The sequence below is a fragment of the Mesoplodon bidens genome (assembly GCF_964165515.1).
Source record: "Mesoplodon bidens genome assembly, chromosome: 18".
Lineage (NCBI taxonomy): Eukaryota > Metazoa > Chordata > Mammalia > Artiodactyla > Ziphiidae > Mesoplodon > Mesoplodon bidens.
In genome coordinates, this window is record NC_138175.1 from 49097707 (window position 1) to 49120249 (window position 22543).

The 22543-nt window shown below is 47.1% G+C and overlaps 1 protein-coding gene across 2 annotated transcripts; it reads left to right on the forward strand.

The window, feature by feature from the left end:
* The first annotated feature begins 3270 nt into the window (after window positions 1-3270).
* LOC308605396 (cell adhesion molecule CEACAM1-like) lies at window positions 3271-22525 on the forward strand. Of its 2 annotated transcripts, XM_081215350.1 has the most exons (8): window positions 3271-3417; window positions 4349-4708; window positions 8955-9230; window positions 10104-10382; window positions 17576-17705; window positions 18431-18483; window positions 19170-19201; window positions 20454-22525. In XM_081215350.1, the coding sequence occupies exons 1-8, from the start codon at window positions 3354-3356 to the stop codon at window positions 20565-20567; spliced, it is 1308 nt and encodes a 435-aa protein (XP_081071476.1). In that variant the 5' UTR covers window positions 3271-3353; the 3' UTR covers window positions 20568-22525. The 2 variants fall into 2 exon arrangements, with proteins under 2 accessions (XP_081071476.1, XP_081071475.1); XM_081215349.1 differs by lacking the exon at window positions 18431-18483 and having other exon boundaries at window positions 3278-3417; window positions 20454-20559.
* Window positions 22526-22543: the final 18 nt, after the last annotated feature.

Genomic DNA, 22543 nt, shown 5'->3' on the forward strand with positions numbered 1-22543 from the left:
GATATGCAGGCACCACGTGAAAGGGGACAACTGCAGCACTGTAGCCCCTTTCTGAAACTTCCCTAAAGGTCAGAGTGAAGGGAAATTGTCTCGGTGGGCAGAACTTCAGGCAGTGCACCTGATTGTTCATTTTGCTCGGAAGGAGAAATGGCCAGACGTGTGATTATATACTGATTCATGGGCTATGGCCAATGGTTTGGCTGGATGGTCAGGGATTTGGTAAGAACATGATTGGAAAATTGGTGACAAGGAGGTCTGGGGAAGAAATATGTGGATAAACCTCTCTGAATGCTCACCATTCACTTCGGCAGAAGAAGATTTAAATAATCAAGTGGATAGAATGACCCATTCTGTGGACACCAGTCAGCCTCTTTCCCCAGCCACCCCTGCCTTCACCTGGTGGGCTTACGAACAAAGTGGCCATGGCGGCAGGGATGGAGGTTATACATGGGCTCAGCAACACAGACTTCCAGTCACCAAGGCCAACCTGGCTACAAGACACCGCTGAGGGCCCAATCCGTCAGCTCAGAGACCAGCTGGGCCTCTGATAGGGCACCATTCCCCAGGGTGATCAGCCAGCTACCTGGTGGCAGGTTGATCCCAGTGAAGCACCTCTGTTATGAAAGGACGGCATTTTGTTCTTACTGGAATAGGCAGTTACTCTGGATACAGATTTGCCTTCCCTGCAAGCAAAAGCTTCTGCCAAAACTACCATTCATGGGCTCACAGAATGCCTTATCCTCCAGCATGGTTCTCCACACAGCATTGCTTCTGATTATAGCAAATGAAAGGCAGCAGTGGGCCCACGCTCATGCAATTCACTAGTCTTACCATCCTGAAACAACTGGCTTCACAGAAGAGTAGGGTGGTCTTTCGGAAACTCAATTTCAGCACCAGCTAGGTGGCAAGACCTTGCAGGGCCAGGGGAAGGTATTCCAGGAGGATGGATATGCTCAGAATCAGAGTCCACTAGGTGGTGCTCTTTCTCCCATAGCCGGGATTCTCAGGTCCGGGAATCAAGAGGTGGAAAATGGAAGCGATACCACTCACTTACCTCTAATGATCCACTAGCAAAATGTACACTTCCTGTTCCCGTGACTTTATGCTCTGCTGGCCTAGAGGTCTTAGTTCCAAAGGGAGGAATGCTTCCACCGGGAGACACAAAAATGATTCCACTGACACATCAGGGTTCCTAGCTTTCAAGCTGCCCCAAAAGTGTAGAACCTGGAGAGTATAGCAATCTCAGCTTCAACCCCCTTTCCTCACAGGGATCAGGGGTCAGAAAAAATGAGAGAGACTAGTGAGGCCCAGAGATTGTGAGGGGGCAGAGATCACAAGGGTAGCTGCCTAGAACGGAAGCAGGTGAGGTCACTGGCTGAGGCTGTCCACAGAGGCCCCGGGAGAAGGTGGTAGAGGAAAGAAACCCCAGGAATGGGGGGAGGGAGAAGCAGAGGACCGCAGGTGCTGCAGGAGCTGCCCCGAGGCCCTGGGCGGGACTGGGTGTGTGAAGCCACCTCAAGACCAGGGGCCTCTCCATTCACAGCCTATGTGTACAGAGAGCGCCAACGACAACCCTGGAGAAAAGTGGACTTAACACTTGAGAGTTCAGCCATGGGCACAGGGCACACGTGAGGCTCAGCTCTTGACGAACAAGAGGGAACCAGCTCCCTTCTCACCCGACCCAGGCCCCCGGAGTGAGAGGGGAAGTTGACTGTCCATCCTTTCCCCTTCTGCTCCCCTGACACAGACCTTCCCCTCCTGACGTGCCTGGTTCCCTGCTCCTGCCTCTTCTTCCCACAGACCCATCTCCTAGTGCTCCAGCCACATTCACTACTGTCTCCCAGGGATGCACACAGTATAACTTACTGGAGACAGACACAAACTCATATACATTCCTGGAAATCTGAGCTTGGTGACATCTCATTCCTTAATGAGATGTCACCAAGCTCAGATTTCCAGGAATGTATAGGCTGGAGTTCTTGGAGCAACAGAGACTGTGACTCACAGAGCTGGAACATGATGCAGCATTAACATGATATGTAACCCATGTAAAAAGTTCATGGTGTTGAATAAACATGCAGAGCAGCATGGCATGGTAACTGCTGCACTTCCCTCCTTGTCCACCAGAGGGCGGCAGAGTTACTCCACAGGCTAGAGCCTCCCCAAGGGCTACAGACCTCCCTCAGCCCAGCAGAATCGGACCCTCACCAGTGTCACCTTAGTCCATAGCTCTCCTCGCGCTCTCCAAGCTCCCCACAATGGACAGCTCCTCCATCCAGCCAGGAGTTAGCCCACTTCACACCTCCCAGGAGGCTGTGGCCCAGCTAGACCCCCATGGAGAGAGAAGGAGCATCCCTCTCACCAGGCATCACTCACTTTACACCCTTTCCAGCCCCTCAGTCCTTTCCTGGAGCCTTCTGGCAGGAACAGAATGAAACCTTCTCAGAGCATTTGAGAACATTGGAAAGACCCTCCGTGTCACAGAGGGAAATACTATCCTGGTTTGGGGACCTCTAGGTGTCTGTGTGGTGCTGACAGACCTTGCTACTGAAACTGTGCTCCACAGCCCAGTATGATCAGTATCACCTGACAGCTAGTTAGATGCAGACTCTCGGGTCCACCCCACACCTGCGAGGCAGACCCTGCGCTTTAACAGGATCTGCAGACCCTCTGTGTGCACACGAGAGGGGAAGAGTCTACCTCAGCCCACATTATGGGGTCTCAGCCTGGCTGGGCATACATGTGACCTGGGCAGCTGCCGAAACAGCATTTCTAAGGTGTCATCTGTGCATTCAGTCTTTATAAAGTTCCACAGTGATTCCAATGCACAGCGTGGGTGACATTCCTGTGACGAGGGTTCGTGATGTAGCCGCAGGGCTCCTGCTCTAAAGGGAAAACCCGGAAGGGGAAGGGGAGGCTGTGGGGGAGAGGCTGACTGTGCACCCCAACTGCGAACTGTGGGGAATGCCCAGGACACTGAGCCCCAGGGTTGTGCTCCCCCCAACCAATGGCAAATTGTGTGTGTGTGTGTGTGTGTGTGTTTCTAGACTGAGAAGTCAAGCTGAAAAAGGCAGAAAGAGCAGCGGTTCGCAGGGAAATGAATTGTAAACAGAAAGGGAAGAGGGAAGAAGAGAGAAGGCAGGCAGGAAAGAGAGGGGAGGGAGAGGGAGGGTCCTGGGCAGAGACCCCGCCCCTGGCCCATGTGACCCAGCGAAGTGCTCCTGCCCGGGGAAGAGGCCCAGCACAGAGGGAGGAAGGACAGCGGAGCTCACACATCAGACAGCAGTGCTTGTAGTGTTTCAGGAGCTGAAGCTCTTCTCACAGAGCGAGGGACACAGCAGACAGCAGACACCATGGAGCCCCCCATAGCCCATGCCCGCAGAGGGTGCATCCCCTGGAATGGACTCCTGCTGGCAGGTGAGAGGGGACAATTTTCAGGGTGCGGGCAGAGGTGGGAGAACAGAGACTGGCTGAGGTCTCTGGGGGAGACAGGGCTCTGAGAGGGGACAGAGGGCTTCTGCTTGGACCTGAGGGGCGAGGACATGGGAGCAGGGGAGGGTGGGGGGAGGGACTGCGCAACAGGAAACCTCAATGAACTGGAATTGGTGAGGGGCAGGGAATCCTCAATTACTGTACCTTTTCCAAATTATTCATCACTGAGCAGTAATTTTTCAAAACTGGTGACAATAACAATTTATGTCAGGGTGTCAATCCAGAAAAAAATGCAGCCAGGAAGCTAAACACTGTCCTTACCCACCACCCTTAGAAACTGACAAATAAACACCAGGCGGTGGAGGCCCTGGGAACACTCATTCCTTCCTCACCTGGTATTTGGAGCCTGGTCCAGGCCCTGGGTTACAACCAGGATCAGACAAGTCCCTGCCATCCCAGAGCTCACACTCTATGGGGAGGAAGACAGACAAGCAAGGGGATCTAGAACGTGCTGTCAGGTGCTGCTAAGTGTCATGAAGGAAACGGAGCAGGGAAAGGTCAGAAAGTGAAGACGGAGGGTCTCTGGAGCAGGTGTCAGGGAGGGCAGCTCCCAACAGGCCCCTGAGTGTGAGCAAGCGTGTGAGGGCAGCAAGAGAGTGAGCCAGGCAGACACCTGGGGAAACAGAGGAAATAACAAGCTCAGAGGGGCTGAAGTAATGGGGGTCATGCTGCTGACCCTGAGCCAGTAGCAAACACACATGCACACACAGACACAGACACACACACACACACACACATGCACTACAAAAACACACACCAAGGCTGAGGGATGAAGAGACCTGCTCAGGACCCAGGGCCCCATTTTTCCATCCCAACACATAGGTCAGAATATTAATCTCTCTCTCTTCCCTCCTAGTCTCACTCGTAACCTTCTGGAACCTTCCCACCACTGTGCAACTCACTATTGAATCGGTGCCCTTCAATGCTGCAGAAGGCACAGATGTTCTTCTACTTGTCCACAATGTGACAGGGGACCTTCTAGGCTATGGCTGGTACAGAGGAGAAAGGGTAGAGAACAACCAACTAATTGCATCACGTAGAATAGACAGTAGTGCAAGTGCCACTGGGCCTGCACACAGCGGTCGAGAGACAATATACCCCAATGGATCCCTGCTGTTCCAGAACGTCACCCAGAACGACACAGGATACTACACCCTGCTCATTACAAAGAATGATTTACAGACTGAAAGACTAGCTGGACAACTCCGCGTATATCGTGAGTGATTCCTCTCTGACCTCTGGGTGTTGGGTGGGGTGAATTCTATTCACACGCAGAGGACTGACAGGCCTGGGCTGTGTCTCCATCCCTCTCTGTATGACATCCCAGGTTGGGGTTTGAACATTTAGTGCAGGACACACACACGGTGGAGATAAATTTTAAAGGATCAGAATTCTTTCGCAGAATCCGGACCCTGAAGACATTCTGTGCAGAAAGAAGGACCAGGCTGATGGGAGTAACACAGCAGAGGAAGATCAGCCTCAGTTCAACCCCCTGGGCCCCTCCCTGGGCCCAGGATGCTGAGGAAGACCCTGCAGGACTCAGTATGGGCCTGGCCTGAGGGCCCCCTGGGACCCCCACAGAGAAGCTCAGCCCCAGGAAGCCCCTGCCCAGCCCCTCAGCTCCCGCCTCCAGCGACCCCGGAGAACATTTGCCACTGTTGGGTTTTAGCCTCCTGGACGGGGTTGACTGGGAGCAATGACTTCCCAGCTGCCTGAGTCGCAAGGCTTCAGAGCTGGTCACCAGCCAGGTCTCAGCCCCAAGAGACCTTTGAGCAGGGGTGGAGTCTGGGCCTTCACCTGAGACTCAGCATGGAGAGCAAGACAGGCTAGATCCCCAGGTTATCAGCCAACCACCTGGGGACTAAGGAGACTCCAGAGGAAGGTCAGCATCCTTAGGGAGGAACAGAGGAGAGAAGATGCTCCTGGCAGCTCCTTGGCCACCGGGGCACAGCCCAGGGAGCCCTCTCCTGTGGATGCAACTAATAATAGATGCAGTTTTTATGGTCAGCTCCTCTATGCTCAGCTTTAGGGCAGTTAATTATTAATGATTTAAGGTTAATACATAGGCAACATGGCAATCCTGAGACAATTTACCATTTTTTCTTTTTTTCTTTCTTTTTTTTTTTTTGCGGTATGCGGGCCTCTCATTGCTGTAGCCTCTCCCGTTGTGGAGCACAGGCTCCACATGCACAGGCTCAGCGGCCATGGCTTACAGGCCCAGCCGCTCCGCGGCATGTGGGATCTTCCCGGACTGGGGCACGAACCCGTGTCCCCCGCATCGGCAGGCGGACTCTCAACCACTGCACAACCAGGGAAGCCCCATTTTTTCTATTTTAATGAGAAGAAACTGAGTTAAAGGGGATTACACTCACTGAATCAGAGTCACACAGACCATGACTGGCCAGAGTCATGCCAAGATAACAGCCCCATCCTCTCCCCCATCCCGGGGGCCTTGTTGTGCATCTTTGGACCCAGAAACCAGCTGTTGGTTCAGATCCTTTCTGCTTGGGCATACCCAGCTCAGAGGGAGACTCTGGCATGGAAAGTAAAAGGAAATTGAAAATTAATCCTGTTTACTCTAGAACTAAATTACCTGCATCAATGATCATAGTCAGTGACAGGAATGTCCAGGCCTTCCCTCTTCAGGTAGCCAATGCATAAGCTCCTTGCACTGGATGAGAAATCATTTATTTGTTTGTTTCCTAATGTGCTGGGTGTTACTCCCGCTGGAATAACATAGAAAGGACTCGGTTTCCTCACTCTCCAACCTACACCTGCAACCAGCATAGGGCCCAACAGGTAAACTCTCAATCTTTCTTTGATGAAGAAAGGATGGAAGGTAAAAGAACGAATGAATGACCTATAATCTCTTCAGGCACTGGAATCTGGATGCAGAATCCTAGGAGGTACTGGCCACACCTATTGCCTGTCTCTCCAGCGATGGGACCCATGTTCCATCCTCTGACCACCCGCCCCTAAAGCACGTTGGGAGCCAGGTCTCACGGTGACTGTGGGGCTGCTCGGCCATGGGAGGGTTTTCCAGGGATGCAGGGGTCCTGCCTCTGGGCAGCAGTGGGGCTCTTGGATCTTTGATCTTTGAAGGCACTTGTAACCCCCACTTTGAAGTCACTTGTAAATGGACATTTTTTGCTCTCTCTGCTGCTTCCATGTCTCTCATTTGCCTCCTCCTTCTTTCCAGCCGGGACTGGCCCTGCTCTGCACAGCTCCCCTACCCTTAAGCCTTCCACAAGTACTCCCGCAAATGGCTGACTGCCCTGTTCCCGTCCTGCTAACACCTGTGGCCAGGCCCACACTCCCGGGCAATAGTAAAGGACACACAAATCAGTGGGAGCAGCAGCCTCTGCGAGGCTCCAACATGAGCCAGTTTCCCCAGGTCACCAGGAGAATGAGCCCCCACTTTGCCCTGGTCCAGGGCTCCTTCCCTCCATGATGCCAACAAGTGGAACGTACCACGTAACAGGGCTATGCAACCCCTGAATCTAAGCCCTACATGACTCGACCAGGGAGTCAAAGGCAGAAGGACAGGTCTGCAGTCCCCAGTGGCTCACTTCACCTCTTTGATTTGTAACTCACATTCTCGTCCTTCTGTGAGCCTCCCGTTCCTCTCAGTGGTTCCCGAGACCTTCCCAGGGTGGGGCTGACAGACCCTGTGCCATCTGACTGCTTTACTGCCTATTTCATTGCCCGTGTGTCCTCATGATGGCACCTGTATCATAGGGCTCCCCAACAATGAGGTGCCCAAGCCACTGTCCTTTCACTTAGACTTGGCCCAACTCAGACAAATTTGATCCAGCTCTAGCTGTGTTTGCTGAGGTAGAAAGAAAAGAAAAGAAAACATGCCACATGCCACATGCCACATGCCAGTGGTGGGCCTCCTCCCCATTTGCCTGACTGTCCACAGAAATTGGTGACAGGGACCTCTTCTCCTAAAGTTATTAACATAACACAGAATGTTTCTACTAATTTAAATCATTCCTCTCTTTATAAAACAGAGACTCAGGGCTTCCCTGGTGGTGCAGTGGTTGAGAGTCCGCCTGCCGATGCAGGGGGCACGGGTTCGTGTCCCGGTCAGGGAGGATCCCACATGCCGCAGAGCGGCTAGGCCCATGAGCCATGGCCGTTGAGCCTGCGCATCTGGAGCCTGTGCTCCGCAGCCGGAGAGGCCACAACAGTGAGAGGCCCGCATAGCACACACACACACACACACACAAAAACAGAGACTCAGACCTCTCCCTGATCAATTCTGTCCAAGACTAAGGGCAGAGACGTTGGTTCTGCTGCCAAAGCCAGCCAGCATGTCCCCCTCACTTTTTTTTTTTTAGTATTTATTTATTTTGGCTGGGTCTTAGTTGCGGCATGCAGGATCTTTTAGTTGTGGCAGGCGGGCTTCTTAGTTATGGCATGCGAACTCTTAGTTGGGGCATACATGCAGGATCTAGTTCCCCGACCAGGGATCGACGCCGGGCCCCCTACATTGGGAGCGCAGAGCCTTACCCACTGGACCAGCAGGCAAGTCCCTCCCCCTCACTCTTTTCTAATCATTCCTTGGACTCACCTAGACTTTATGGGGTCGCTTTCTTGTCAATCACCTTTAGCACCTGGGCAGAACTGCCCCACCTCATGGCCCCGCAGCCTGAATACTGGACTGACCACCAGGCTTGCTCTGGATCATCCCGTGTGTTATTTCTGCTCAAACACCCAGTTCCAGGCCATGCTGCCCAGTCTTCTTGGGGTTTAAGGACTATGGGATGGCCCATCATTACCTATCTCTAGGGAACCTTGGAAATCGAGGACTCAGTGAAAACACATCTCCACCAGGCAACGTAGGTCTGTGCAGCTTGAAGGGTCTCAGGACCTGCATGTTCCAGGTGAACACCCCAAGGTCAGTCAGGTACTCACCTGGTCAGTAAAAAACTAAATGAGGGGGCTTCCCTGGTGGCGCAGTGGTTGAGAGTCTGCCTGCCAATGCAGGGGACGCGGGTCCATGCTCCGGTCCGGGAAGATCCCACGTGACGCGGAGCGGCTGGGCCCGTGAGCCATGGCCGCTGAGCCTGCGCGTCTGGAGCCTGTGCTCCACAACGGGAGAGGCCACAACAGTGAGAGGCCTGCGTATCGCAAAAATAAATAAATGAATGAATGAATGAATGAATGAATGAATGAGGAAGCAAGGGGTCTCTGATTTCCAGGCCTATGTTACTGCTCTCAAACCTTGATACATGACAGACACTTGAGGAAGTCTGTGCTTTCTCTCAGACATAGAGCAGGTGGCGTTATATTCTCTGAGTTCAGATGTTCATGCATTTGTCTTGTGATACAAAGACCTGCCTTATTCTTTAAGGACTCAGTTTGGCTCAAAGGTGAGAAATGCCAACTCTGATTGAAGTTGCTATTGGAGGAATCAAGGTATAAAAGGGGCAATGTTCTCTCTGTTGTCTTCACAGCGGTGGTGCCCACCCCCGTTATCACCAGCAACAACTCCAACCCTGTGGAGCAGGACACTGTAGTGTTAACATGTGGGCCTGAGACTCAGGACACCTCCCACACATGGTGGGTCAACAATCAGAGCCTCCCCAACAGCACCAGGCTGGAACTGTCTGAGGACAACAGGACGCTCACTTTATTCCATGTCACGAGGAATGACACAGGACCCTATATGTGTGAAACTCGGAACCCAGTGAGTGTCAGCTGCAGTGACCCATTCACCCTGAATGTCATCTGTGAGTAGCCTCTGTTCCTATGTGCCCCAGGCAGCCCGACTGAATCTCCACTGCCGGAGGCCAGACCACACCCATCCCTCTCAGGTCCAGGTACATGGACCCTCACCCCTGGATATCAGGCTGGCCATGACTTCCTGTCCCAGGCAAATCTGGGCAGGCCCAGCCTTGAGCCAAGACTGGGAGGCAACAGCTGCTCCTGTCTTGAGAGGCTCAGGGTCACCATCCTCTGATGGGAGAAAAGGTTAATGTCTCAGACTCAGGATGAGTGAAAATGAGGGGTAGTTATTGTTGGGGAATTTAAAAACAAGACTGTCCTTGGCTCAGAGGGATACTTAACCCTTCTACAGTCCAGGAGGCTGTGTTGGGCCAGTCTAAGAAATTATTTAACAGGAAGCAGATGCCTCCCCTACTTTATGGAAAGTTCCCTTGGCCCCAGAGATGCACAGAGTTGGCAAGCCTGCCTTCCCCAGTGCACTCGGAAGTGTATATAAGGAATGGGACCTGAATTAGTTTAAAGTCAAAGAAAATTGTGGAAAAAGGTCAATGAAAGTTAATGAAAAATCCCACTTGATGTTGAAGATGCTAGACATATGGGCTGAGAAGACGTTCCTGGTGCCGATACTACAGAGCTGTCCAGGGAGACTGGTCAGGGGTCATCCTGGGGTATCTGGGTTTCAGAGAGGAGTTGCAGCCCTCTCCTTATGGATCGTCACCCAAAGAGAGACCCACGACCTTGTTCACAGGGTCAGGGCCAATCTCTGCATCACCTTTACAGAGCTCATGGGCCCCGGGGGTGGCTGAGACCTCTGAGGAAAGAGCATGGCCCCAGACCCCTGACCTATTCTCAGTCAGTCACCCCCTGTCTCTCCACAGACCCAGTGGCACAGCCCTCCATCGAAGCCAGCAACACCACAGTCACAGAACATGAGAATACCGTGGTCCTGACCTGCCGCACAAATGACACTGGGATCTCCATATGCTGGTTTTTCAATGGCCAGAGTCTACTGCTCACGGACAGGATGAAGCTGTCCCCAGACAACAACACCCTCACCATCAACCCCGTCAGGAGGGAGGATGCCGGGGATTATCAGTGTGAGGTCTCCAACCTGGGCAATTCCAGCAAAAGTGACCCCCTCAGGCTGGATGTGAAATGTAAGTGACCACTCGCCTGGAGGATTACTCTACAAACGGTGTGCAAAATGGATAGAGGTCACAGGGGGCAGAATATCAAATAAGAGACCGTTACAGTAAACAGCAAAATAGATAAGAGCTTAATCTCTAAATCAAATATACTTAAGTTTCTTATCCTGGCTTTGGGATTTTAGTGTGACTTTCACAAGATTCTTCTTGTTTTTTTTTTTTTTTCTGTTACCATTTTTAATGTGGTAAAATATACATAAGATATATGATTTTAGCCATTTTTAAGACTGCAGCTCAGTAGCAATAAGCATATTCATATTCTCCTGCAATCATTACCACTATCCATCTAGAACTTTTCCACCTTACCATACTAAAACTCTGTACCCATTAAACAATAACTCCCCAGTCCCCCAACCCAAACCCTGGCAACCACCATTCTACTTTCTTTGTCTCTATGAATTTGACTATTCTAGTTATTTTGTATAAGTGGAATCATATAATAATTATCCTTTTGGGTCTGATTTATTTCACTTAGCATTATGTCTTCAAGGTTCCATCCATGTTATAGCATATATCTGAATTTCATTCCTTTTAAAGACTGAATTATATTCCCTTGTATGTATATACCACATTTTGTTTATCATTCATAAGTTGATTGTCTTTTAAATTGTTTCCACCTTTTGGCTGTTGTGAATACGCCACTGTGAACATGGGTGTACAAATATCTGTTCAATCCCTGCTTTCAGTCTTTTGAGCACACACCCAGAGGTGGATTTGCTGGGTCAAATGGCAGTTCTTTGTTCAACTGTTTGATGAACTGACATACCATTTTCCACAGTGGTTGCACCATTTACGTTCCCACCAGCAATGCACAAAAGTTCCAATTTTTCCACATCCTTGCAAACACTTGTTGTTTTCTGTTGTTGTTTTTTTTTAACAGCCATTCTAAAGGGTGTGAAGTGATATCTCACTGTGGTTTTGATTTACATTCCCCTAATTATTGGTGATGTTGAGCATCTTTTCATGTGCTTATTGGCCATTTGTATATCTTTAAAAAAATTTTTATTGGAGTATAGTTGATTTACAATGTTGTGTCAGTTTCAGGTGTACAGCAAAGCGATTCAGTTATACATATTCATATATTCATTCTTTTTCAGATTCTTTACCCATATAGGTTATTACAGAATATTGAGTAGAGTTCCCTGTGCTATACAGTAGGTCCTTGTTGGTTATCTATTTTATATATAGTAGTGGGTATATGTTAATCCCATGCTCCTAATTTTTCCCTCCCCTCCGGACGTTTCCCTTTTGGTAACCATAAGTTTATTTTTGAAATCTGTGAGTCTGTTCCGGTTTTGTAAATAAGTTCACTTGTATCATTTTTTTAAAATTACATTCCACTTACGAGTGATATCATATCTTATTTGTCCTTCTCTGTCTGACTTACTTCACTTAGAATGAGAATCTTGAGGTCCATCCATGTTTGTGAAAATGGCATTATTTCATTCCTTGTTTTACAGCTGAGTAATATTCCATTGTGTATATATGTACAACATCTTCTTTATCCATTCCTCTGTCAATGGACATTTAGGTTGCTTTCATATCTTGGCTATTGTAAATAGTGCTGCAGTGAACATTGGGGTGCATGTATCTTTTCAAATTATGGTTTTCTCCAAATATATGTCCAGGAGTGGTATTGCTGGATCATATGGTAGTTCTATTTTTGTTTTTTAAGGAACCTCCATACTCTTCTCCATAGTGGTTGTACCAATTTACATTCCCACCAACAGTGTAGGAGGGTTCCCTTTCTCCACACTCAATTCAGCATTTATTGTTTGTAGACTTTTTAATTATTATTTTATTTATTTATTTTATTTTTGGTTGAGTTGGGTCTTTGTTGCTGCACACGGGCTTTCTCTAGTTGCGGTGAGGGGGGGCTACTCTTCATTGCAGTGCGCGGGCTTCTCATTGTGGTGGCTTCTTTTGTTGCGGAGCACAGGCTCTAGGCATGCGGGCTTCAGTAGTTGTGGCTCATGGGCTCGAGAGCGCAGCTCAGTAGCCGTGGCACACACGGCCTTAGTTGCTCCATGGCATGTGGGATCTTCCCGGACCAGGGCTCAAACCCATGTCCCCTGCATTGGCAGGAGGATTCGTAACCACTGCACCACCAGGGAAGCCCCTGTTTGTAGACTTTTTGATGATGGATGGCCATTCTGATCAGTGTAAGGTGATACCTCATTGTGGTTTTGATTTGCATTCCTCTGATAATTAGTGATGTTGAGCATCTTTTCATGTGCTTTTTGCCCATCTGTATGTCTTCTTTGGAGAAATGTCTATTTCGATCTTCTGCCCATTTTTTGAGTGGGTTGTTTGTTTTTTTGACATAGAGCTGCATGAGCTGTTTGTATATTTTGGAGATTAATCCCTTGTCGGTCACTTTTATTGTGAATATTTTCTCCCACTCTGTGGGTTGTCTTTTCATTTTGTTATGTTTCCTTTGCTGTGCAAAAGTTTTTACGTTTAATTAGGTCCCATTTGTCAATTTTTGTTTTTATTTTCATTACTCTAGGAGCTGGATCAAAAGAAATATTGCTACGATTTATGTCAAAGAGTGTTCAGCCTATGTTCTCCTCTAAGAGTTTTATAATGCCCGGCCTTACATTTAAGTCTTTGATCAATTTTGAGTTTATTTTTGTGGATGGTGTTAGGGAGTGTTCTAATTTCATTCTTTTACATGTAGCTGTCCAGTTTTCCCAGCACCACTTATTGCAGAGACTGTTTCTTTGGAGAAATGTCTCTTCAGTTCCTCTTCCCATTTAAAAAAAAATTTATTTATTTAATTTATTTATTTTTGGCCGTCTTGGGTCTTCATTGCTGCATGCGGGCTTTCTCTAGTTGCGGCGAGCGGGGGCTACTCTTTGTTGCGGCGTGTGGGCTTCTCATTGCGGTGGCTTCTCTTGTTGCGGAGCATGGGCTCTAGCTCTAGGCTTGTGGGCTCAGTAGTTGTGGTGCATGGGCTTAGTTGCTCCATGGCATGTGGGATCTTCCTGGACCAGGGCTCGAACCCGTGTCCCCTGCATTGGCAGGCGTATTCTTAACCACTGTGCTGCCAGGGAAGCCCTCCTCTGCCCATTTTTATATTGGGTTGTGGTTGTTGAGTTGTAATAATTCTTTGCATATTCTGGATGTTAATCCATTAACAGATATATATGTTTTGCAAATATGTTCTCCCATTCTGTGGGTTGTCTTTTCACTTTGATGCATAAAAGTTTTTAAATTTGATGAAGTCCAATTTACTGATTTTTTTTTTATTCCTTGCCTGTGCTTTTGGTTTCCTATCCAATAAATCATTGCCAAATCCAGTGTCATGAAGCTTTCAGCCTATGTTTTTCTTCTAGTTTTAGCACTCATTGAGATTTTTTTATGCATTGTGAGTTAATTTTTTTGTATATGGTGTTAGGTAAGGGTTCAACTTCACTCTGTTGTATAAATATCTGGTTTTCCCAGTTCCATATGTTGAAAAGACTCTCCCATATAATCATCTTGACACCCTTGTCAATGTCATCTGACCATATATACGAAAGTTTATTTCTGGGCTTACTATTCCATTGTTGTGCATGTCTGTCTTTATTCTAATACCACACTTTTTTTTTTTTTTTTTTTTTTTGTGGTACGCGGGCCTCTCACTGTTGTGGCCTCTCCCGCTGCAAAGCACAGGCTCTGGACGCGCAGGCTCAGCGGCCATGGCTCACGGGCCCAGCTGCTCCGCGGCATGTGGAATCTTCCCGGACTGGGGCACGAACCCGCATCCCCTGCATCGGCAGGCGGACTCTCAACCACTGCACCACCAGGGAAGCCCCATAATACCACACTTTTGATTACTGTAGCTTTGTAACAAATTTTGAAATCAGGAAATGCGAGTCCTCCAACTCTGTTCTTCTTTTTCCAGATTTTTTTGGCTTTTAGGGGTCTCCTGAAATGCTATATGAATTTTAGGGCTGATTTTCTATTTCAGCAAAAAAAAAAAAAAAAAGTCATTGGGGAATTTTGATAGGATTGCGATGAATCTTAGATCACTTTGGGTAGTACTGTCATCTTAACCATGTTAAGTCTTCCAATCCATGGACATGGGATGTCTTTCCATTCATTTATGTCTTTAATTTCTTTCAGCAGTGTTTATTTATAGTTTCTCAGTGTATAAATCTTTCACCTCCCTGGTTAATTCCTGAATATTTCATTATTTTTGATAGTATTGTAAATAAAATTTTCTTAATTTCCTTTTTGAATGTTTCATTGTTTGTGTATAGAAACAACTGATTTTTTTAATAGTATTTATTTATTTATTTTTGTTTTTGGCTGCATTGGGTCTTTGTTGCTGCGCGTGGGCTTTCTCTAGTTGCGGTGAGCAGGGGCTACTCTTCATTGTGGTGCACGGGCTTCTTATTGCGGTGGCTTCTCTTGTTGCGGAGCACGGGCTCTATGTGCGTGGGCTTCAGTAGTTGTGGCACGCAGGCACAGTAGTTGTGGCTTGCGGGCTCTAAAGCACAGGATGAGTAGTTGTGGTGCATGGGCTTAGATGCTCTGCGGCATGTGGGATCTTCCCAGACAGGGATCGAACCCATGTCCCCTGCATTGGCAGAAGGATTCTTAACCACTGTGCCACAAGGGAAGTCCCGAAACAACTGATTTTTACATGTTGATTTAGTATTCTCCAGCTTTGATGAATTTGTTTATTAGTTGTAACAGTTTTCTGGGGGATCTTTATGGTTTTCTACATATAAGGCCATGTTATCTGCAAACAGAGATAATTTTACTCTTCTTTTCCAATTTGGATGTCCTTTGTTTCTTTTTCTTGCCTAATTGCTCTGGCTAATACATCCAATACTATTTTGAATAGAAGTGGAAAAACAGGCATTGTTGTCTTGTTCCTGACCTTAGAGGAAGAACTTTCAGTCTTTCACCATTCAGGATGATGTTAGCTGTGGGTTTTTTATATATGTCCTTTATTATGTTGAGGTGGTTTCCTTCTTTTCCTAGTTTGAGTGTTTTCATCATGAAAGGTTAGTGGATTTTTATCAAGTGTTTTTTATTGATTTAACCTCCTTACTTCATATGTCTATTCATAGTCTTTATTTCTTTGTGATTTCATCTTGGTAGCTTTCATGTTTCTAGGAATTTGTCCATTTTGTAGAAGTTATCCAATTTGTTGCCAAATGATTATTCATAGTACTCATATTTTGTAGAATTGGTAGCAATGTTCCCACATTCATTTCTGATTTTAGTAATTTGAATCTTCTTAGTCAATCTAGTTAAAGATTTGTCAATTTTGTTAAAATTTCTGAAGAACCAAATATTGGTTTTATTGATTCTCTCTACTGTTTTTCCATTCTCTAATTTATTTATCTCCATTCTAATTGTTATTGTTTCCTTCATTCTGCTAGCTTTGGTTCATTTGTTTTTTTTTCATTGTTTCGTTTTTCATGTCCCTTAAGTTGTAAATTTAGGTTGCTGATTTGAGATCTACTTTTTTAATGTAAGCATTTACAATTATAAATTCTTGCACAGGATTCTTTTTTTTTCCCTTTTTTTTTTTTTTTTTTTTTTTTTTTGCGGTACACGGGCGTCCCACTGTTGTGGCCTCTCCCGTTGTGGAGCACAGGCTCCGGACGCGCAGGCTCAGCGGCCATGGCTCACGGGCCCAGCCGCTCCGCGGCATGTGGGACCCTCCCGGACCAGGGCACGAACCCGTGTCCCCTGCATCGGCAGGCGGACTCTCAACCACTGCGCCACCAGGGAAGCCCTTGCACAGGATTCTTGACTTCTCTGAGCCTCAGATTCCTCAACTGAAAATTGCAATAAAAGTACCTGCTTCATGGTTTTGTTTCAGATTTAATGTAATATTCAATTAAACCCACAGCAAAATACACACAAAGGAAAATTTTTCCAAAAATGTTAGCTGCTATAATTACTATTATTATCATTAGGCTATGTGAAATCGGGAACTCCAATTCAAGGACTACCTAACTCTAGATCCACCTCTTATTAGCCATATGACTTTGGGTTTTTCACTACTGGAAGCCTCAGATTTTCCATCTGTAAAATGGAAATAATGTCTATCTGACAGGGTTATTATATGAATTAAATGAGAGTCCGCCTGCCGATGCAGGGGACACGGGTTCATGCCCCGGTCCAGGAGGATCCCACATGCCGTGGAGCGGCTAGGCCTGTGAGCCATGGCCGCTGAGCCTGCGCGTCTGGAGCCTGTGCTCCGCAGCGGGAGAGGCCACAACAGTGAGAGGCCCGCGTACCGCAAAAAAAAAAAAGAACAAAGGGCAAAAGGTATTATATATTTGGGGAAGGAAGGCATAACATAAAAGACCCATAGGAACATGTTACTGAGTAAATATGGAAGAGAGAAAAAAAGGAGTTGAGTGCAAAGTTTCACGTCTAGTATGTTAGTTTTCACCCCGTGAGATGTAGCCCAGATGGGATTAGACATACAAGACATTCATTGGGAAAAATGCCTGTGAAGGAAAGCGGGGCAGGAGTGGGAGGAGCCTGGGAGGGTCCTCAGACCATGATGCATATTGTATCCCTGGGAAGGAGAAAGGAAAGGAGGAAGTTTTAGGCTGCAGTGCAGTTCTAAGAGAGTGTCTGCAAATCTGATGAGGAATCCTTGAACTAAAGTCACCCATCACAAAAAAATCATTTCTCGCAGAACTGGGATTGATTTCATATTCCTGCTGGGAACCTGTGTGAAGGGTGGTCTCTGTGCAGAGGGGCAGTGAATTCAGAGGGCCTTCCATCAATAAATCCCCACCAAGACACCTAACAGGCACATATTCATGGCGGCCACACCTGGGCCACACCCAGAGAAAGATGTAATCATGAAAAGATGGGAAGCTATAACATAGAAAAATAACCATTAGCGCTTCTTCCATGTCCAAAGCCTTCAAAAATACCTGAGTGCAGAAGGGCCACACTGGAATTGAGGCATGTCTGACCACCAACCTAGAAATACAGTCAGAGAGAAAAAAATTACAAAAATATAGTCGGCTAGTCACCTCACAGCAACCTTCCACAGAAATTTTATTCCTTGAAGGAACAAGTCGAGACTATTTCATATTGAGAGTTATTTCCCAGAGCAGCCCCCACTGTAAAATAATGTCACCTACATTGACTCTTCATTTTTCTTTCCGTGACAGATGATTCAACACAAGGAAGTTCTTCTGGCCTCTCAGGTGGTGCTATTGCCGGCATCGTGATTGGAGTCCTGGCTGGGGTAGCTCTGATAGCAGCCTTGGTGTATTTTCTGTACATCAGAAAAACTGGAGAGTATGGTGCCTTTCCTCTTGTTTTGCTTTCTCTGAGGCTAACTGCCATGCTCGGGAGAGGGAAGGAGACTTCATCTCTGTCTCTGGACCTGGATCTGCTCCTCATTCTTCTTAAAGCCCTGCTTCTTGGCATTAATTCCTGTGGGTCTCTTCTTCCCTGGTCTTCATGCTTCCTGTGCCTTCCTCTCTCTTGGACATAGTTATTCCCAACCCCATCTGGTTTAGAGGGGGCAGAACCAATTATGTTCCTTGGTCCCCAGTCAGGGAAGCCAAGGTCCAAGAAGGAAAACTAATGAGGAAATGAAAGAAGCAGGAGGAAGGGAGTCCTGTGCTCTGTCGACAAGAGTAGCAGGAGGAGGGAGGGACAGGACAGGAAGAGAACCTAAGAAAAGCAGAAACAACCAAAGGCCTCCTGGGCAATAAATAAAGTGACAAAAAAACAGCATCGACCTACAAAAGGGGAAAGGTGTCAGGGTAGAAATAAGCTCAGAAGCAGTTGGCATGAATGGCCCTAAATGTGAACAGCCAGTAAGCAGGAGAGGAGTAAACACTAGAAGGGATGATAGGTAGATTGAAGAAGGAGGTCCTCAGAGGAAAGAGGACCAACCAAGGTATAAATGAACATTGAGGAGCCCCAAGGAATCATGCTGACAGTGTCCTTCCTAATTCAAGGAGCAAAGATCCTGTGCCTGGGAATAGTAGTCACAGTGTCTGATATTTATTTAGGGCAAGTGACCAGCGCGATCTCACAGAGCACAAATCCTCAGACCACAACCAGAGTAAGTAAACCTGCTCCCCTAGTGAGAGCTTGTATGTTCTACTATATACCCTGCCCTACCAGGGAATCCCGGATTTCCAAGTGAATCCCTACCTTCTGAATTATTAGAGGGGATCTCAGTTTCCCATTCTTAAACTGGCATAGGTCCTCACACCCTTCCTGCTGCAAAAGATTCCCCTGAGACACAGCTGGGGGAGAGACACTCGCCCCTCCTAGGCCAGGCAAGCCAAGCAGGCCATGAGATGGACATGTTTCCAGGAGCCTTTTCCTCATCCTACCTCCTTCCCCCTCCTGCCTCTATTACGGATGCGGACATCTCCTTTGGTGAGACTTTCCCTGCCTTTGGTGCTCTGGGTACTGTGGGCCTCAATGCCCCTCCTTGCCGCTGGAGCCTGCTGCTGAGACACACACCTGGGCAAAACTCATGCCTTGTGAACTAGAAGAATTCTTCAGAAGTGCACTGAGGCCTCTCCCCACCCCTCCTTGGTCTAATGCCCTGGGGTCTGGACTGCAGACTGAGGGAAGTGAATTCCTTAAGTCTTAATCATGGGCCACCTCCCCACTCCACCCTCTCACCACCTGCCACCTCCTTCAGCTAGAAGCACAACAGCTTAGGAACACCACATTCTGAGGCAATAAGTCAGCTCTGCATTTTCATGGGTTGATAACTCTCCTTTGTTTCCCTAGGTCAGGGCCACTCTGACAATTCACCTAACAAGGTAAGCACAGCCAGTTTCACTGGCTCCTTTTCTCATGGAAATACCTCTGTGTAGAATGGGTTATTCTTGAAGATACAAAAGTGAGATCAAGTTTGGGTCAAAGTTCCTCACTTCAGCAACAGACAAAGAAGTATTACCCCCACCAGTCTACCTCATTGCAAGATGTGAACTTGAATCCTGGCTGGGACCTTGGGCTGGTAACTTAACCTCTTTGATCCCTGGCTTTTTCATGTGTAAAATGGACATGCTGCCTCCTTCAAAGAGAAGTTCAAGGAATTAAATGACCTAACAAAGGTAAAGCACCTGACACAATGCCCAGCTCAAGGAAGGCACTAGATCATTCTCCCTCTTCTGCCTCCAACCTGACCCTGCTCTTCCTATCAAATGATAATTTCCAATCTAATAGATCTGAGGTCTTAGTTCCTTTACTTTCTGATAATTGTACTGAATTGTTCTCATCTTAACCTTCAATAGAATATACATATATATTGAAAAATGCTTCAATCATAAGTATATTTTAACAATGTTTAAGTTTCTACGAGTTGTACGTACCTATGTAAACAGCACCCAAATCATTAAAAAAAAAACCAACCCCCGCAACAAACACACACACAAAACGCTCCAGTTACTTCCCTCCAAAGAGTAATGACTGTCCTTATTTCCAGTGCATTAGGTTCGTTTTACCTGATTATGCACTTATATAAATGAAAAATACAGTGTATACATGTGTCTGGCTTCTTTTTTTTTTTTTTTTGCGGTACGCGGGCCTCTCACTGTTGTGGCCTCTCCCATTGCGAGGCACAGGCTCCGGATGCGCAGGCTCAGCGGCCATGGCTCACGGGCCCAGCCGCTCCGCGGCATGTGGGATCCTCCTGGACCGGGGCACGAACCCGTGTCCCCTGCATCGGCAGGTGGACTCTCAACCACTGCGCCACCAGGGAAGCCCCCATGTCTGGCTTCTTTGATTCAAAATTGTTTTATGAGATTCATTCATATTGTTGTGTGCCTTTGTCGTTTATTTATTCTCATTGTTGTATCATCATATTCCATTGTAGCATTCCATAATCTATCTCTTCTAATGAACATTCAACAGGATGTTAGTAGGCAGAGAAAATGGGTAATAAAAGTACTTCTCTGAACTAAAAGTTTCAAAGTGAAACAAAGTGAAAGCGTGTGGTGCTGAATCACACCGGACAAGGTGAGGGCCTGGCCCATGACACTGATTTAATTGACTGCTCTTCATTCCTTTCAGACTGACGAAGTTGCATATTCTGCCCTGAACTTCAATGCCTGGGAATCAAAGAAACCAACTTCAGCCTCCCCATCAGCCACAGAAACAGTTTATTCAGAAGTGAAAAATAAGTAATGCGACCAGTCCTGCTCACTGCACTTATTCCAAGCTTCTCATCCCCATCCCTAGGAGATCCCTTTGCCCTCTGGGGAAAATGGGAATAGTGTCTTTCCCCGCCTTTCATCCCTAATGAGGCTCCTCCAGGCTGCCTGGTCACAGTCCCTTCCTTCAGTGTCAGTAGATGAAAAGGTACATCCAGGAGGAGGTCTGTAGGAAACCCAACCTTCCTTGTCATTGAACTTTGGCAAAGCAGACTTTGGGAGAGAGTTGCCAGAACCTCCACGCCTCCCCATTTCCTGACCTAAACTGGTTTTAAACTTGCCTATTCAGAACACTCATTCCTTCCCACCCCAGCCCTTTCATATTGGAGTTTAACTTGAATTTGCCATAACCTGGAAAATTATGTCCTTGATCCACTGAAATGCATGTGCCAGAAAAGGAGAGGAAAAGGAAAAACTTCTCTTGCTCTCTGAAGCCCGGTGTGAACCCACCATTCACAGGAAAACACATACATAACCAATTCTGAACTGGGAAATTCTATACCTTTGTCCACTTTCAGGGTCGTCTACCTGCAGGACCAGGGCTAAACAACTTACTACTTAGCTAGAATACCACCTAAACCTTTGAAAGCCTGTGTTCAGAGAACCTACTAGAAGCAACTAGAAAACAACTTCTCAAAGTCCATAAGTGAATCCTAATGGAAGTTGCAAAAAAATGCACATACTGTTTTAATAACTTTATGGGCTTCATTAAAGGAAATGCCCAGAGATGGAGGGATTATCGCTTTAGAGGACAATCAGCTCTTAACAGAGACAATCTTCTGGGATTTGGGAAAGGAATCAGAAAGTTACCCTGCAGAGATTATTTAAATAATGGTTAAAGAATGTACAATTTGGGGTATTGGGTTTTTTCCTTCCTTCTGAGACATTCACCATTTAAATTTTTGTAATTGTTTGTTTATGTGAAAGGGGTTATGTTTACTTAATTTGCTGTGTAAGCCAATCTGACCGCCTTAGGTGAAAGAAGCCACCAAAACCCCTCAAGTCCCTCTGGCCAGAAGCTCCTCAAGCCTTTTATGTCAGGGGCTCCAAAAAGAAGATAAGAAGAAGCAGTTTTCTACATTCATGGCCAGAAATGGATCTCGCTCAGTTTCTAGGCATCTCAGACCAACCATCAGCACCATTCTATTCCGCGTTGCTGCCTGTGCACGTTCCATCTGCCTCACTCACCTTCTCAGGAAACCTTGGCCTCTGCTAAGGTGCGTTTGGTTCTTGAAAAGCAGGAGCACCTGAAGGGGACACGACCACCCACGCAGTCGGCATCGTTTACAACCTAGAAAGCTGCACTGGTGCTGATGCTCCTTAGGACACAAGGGGAGGAGTATAACTCAGCGCTTGGCTTCGTGAAAGCCTCTGAAATTTGTTTTCTCCCATGGGGTCTATGAGACCGAATGTGTCAGCATAAAAAGGAGGGGCAGGAGAAGGAGAGGCACGTCTACTTCCCACCCAGCCTCCTTCTGCATGGATGGAACCTCCTTGAGGCTGTTGAGAGAAAGGTTTTATTCCATATTCATTATTTGATCTAATGCTGTGTGGAACTGGGCCCCTCAAAGAGGGTTGGTTGGGAGTTCTCTGTACTCAGGTACCTCTTTCAGGGTTTTTTAACCCTGACACAGACTGTATATACCTCCCCTCATCCACGCTATTCTGTGTAATTGAATTTTGCCTGGCTAAGGCCGCTTCTGAATTATTTGTAAAATTTGTTCTATATTTATAGTAAAAATTATATATCAGGCATCAACATGCTGCCTCACAGTTGGTACTATTTTCTACAATGTTTTCTTTACAGGCAGAAGAAACAGAAATTGCTTAATAGGGAGTCAGCGTGAGCCTATTTCTAAGTCCACATGGTATCTGATCTAGTGATCAGAGAATTCGCTAAATTCATTTGCACACCTGCTAACAAAGTGAGTCTATCTAGAGCAACAAGCC